Raw genomic sequence first — 1,222 nt, 5'->3', positions numbered from 1 at the left:
ACGGGGCAGGACCCACGGGAAGCCCAGACACGGCCCTGCTGGGTGGAAGCTTATCACCAGGGTGAGGTGGCTCCCTGCCCGGGTGCAAGCGCTCTCACCTTTATGGTTGAAGTCGTAGATGTAGTCGGGGCAGGGCACCGACACCTCCTGGCCTGGGGAGCCCTTGGGCCAGCAGATAATCCCATCCCACTCCGGAAGGCAGCTGCTGTCTGGCCGACGAACAAAAACACATCTCACTTGGGCTCCAAACGGGGCCGCGGTGTAACCCCCGGCTTCCCCGAGCGTGCGGTGGTCCGGGGCGAGGAAAAGGTGCTGCCACGTGATCAGTCACCCCAGCACGCAGAGCAGGGGGAGCCGAGGGGGCTGGGGAGGGGCACACGTCCCATTCCACCCCACCTCCTCCTGGGGTCCGAGGGCCCTCCACGTGCCCTCACTTGGGGTGTGCACAGGGCAGCCAGCGCTGGCTAATCAGGGTGATGATTTAATTAGCACCTAATTGTGCCCAGAGCAGCCACAGTGCCAGGAGCTTCACAAACCCACACCAGGACCCTGCGGCTCATGGGAGCCGCGCACCGCCCTGTCCCATCCATGGAGAAGGCATTTCCCACAGCGGAGCCAGCTCCGCCGGGGCTGACCCACACGCCGGGGAGGGACGTTACCTTTGATCTTCTCCAGCTGGGCTTTTATGTCCCTCTGACATCTCTCCTTGGCTTCCACCAGGAGATAGATCTGCTCTTCTTTTGTGAGAACGTCGTCGGGGTCACCCTGCCGAGACAAAACCGAAGTGACGGCCCCCTCCTCCGCACGTCTCGGGCTGGCAGTGCCGGACGGCAGCTCGGCTCAGGTCTCCTGGTGCTCACAACTGGGAGTTTAACCCTCCCTGGGAGCGCTTGACCCACCCTGGTGATCTCCGTGTCCCCAGAGAGCTGCCACCGCCTGCTCGGTGACGAGCCACCCACAGCCGGGAGCTGGGATCCCGGAGCTGGGATGGAAGCTGCTCTGTCCCCTGAAAGTGGTTGAGACACCCGCAAATGCGTCCAGACTCCGAGTGGGATCCACGTCACTTTGCTGCCACAAAACACCCCGTTGCTCCCCACCACCAACCCCCGAACCCAACCAGCTAATTAGCACCAATCCCGAGGGGCTCAAGGGCGCTCCGGGAACATCTGCCATGGAAGCAACGCTTTGCTGAACCCCGCAGCGTGGTGGCCTCACCCACAGA

General features: G+C 63.3%; 1 protein-coding gene across 1 annotated transcript in view; it reads right to left on the bottom strand.

Annotated features, from left to right (window-relative positions):
- The window catches only part of LOC104511433 (parathyroid hormone/parathyroid hormone-related peptide receptor-like), a gene marked incomplete at both ends in the record, with an annotated part of 2,580 nt that extends 1,815 nt beyond the window's left edge, over nt 1-765 (bottom strand). The window contains 2 exons of the mRNA XM_010154048.1: nt 94-209; nt 660-765. Coding sequence (XP_010152350.1) covers nt 94-209; nt 660-765 — 222 coding nt within the window. The remainder of the gene's footprint in view (nt 1-93; nt 210-659) is intronic.
- Between the last annotated feature and the right edge of the window lie 457 nt (nt 766-1,222).

Source organism: Eurypyga helias, unplaced genomic scaffold (genome assembly GCF_000690775.1).
Source record: "Eurypyga helias isolate BGI_N326 unplaced genomic scaffold, ASM69077v1 scaffold21616, whole genome shotgun sequence".
Classification (NCBI taxonomy): Eukaryota; Metazoa; Chordata; class Aves; order Eurypygiformes; family Eurypygidae; genus Eurypyga; species Eurypyga helias.
The sequence above is the reverse complement of the archived record's forward strand: the minus strand, read 5'-3'. Positions and strand labels throughout refer to the sequence as shown.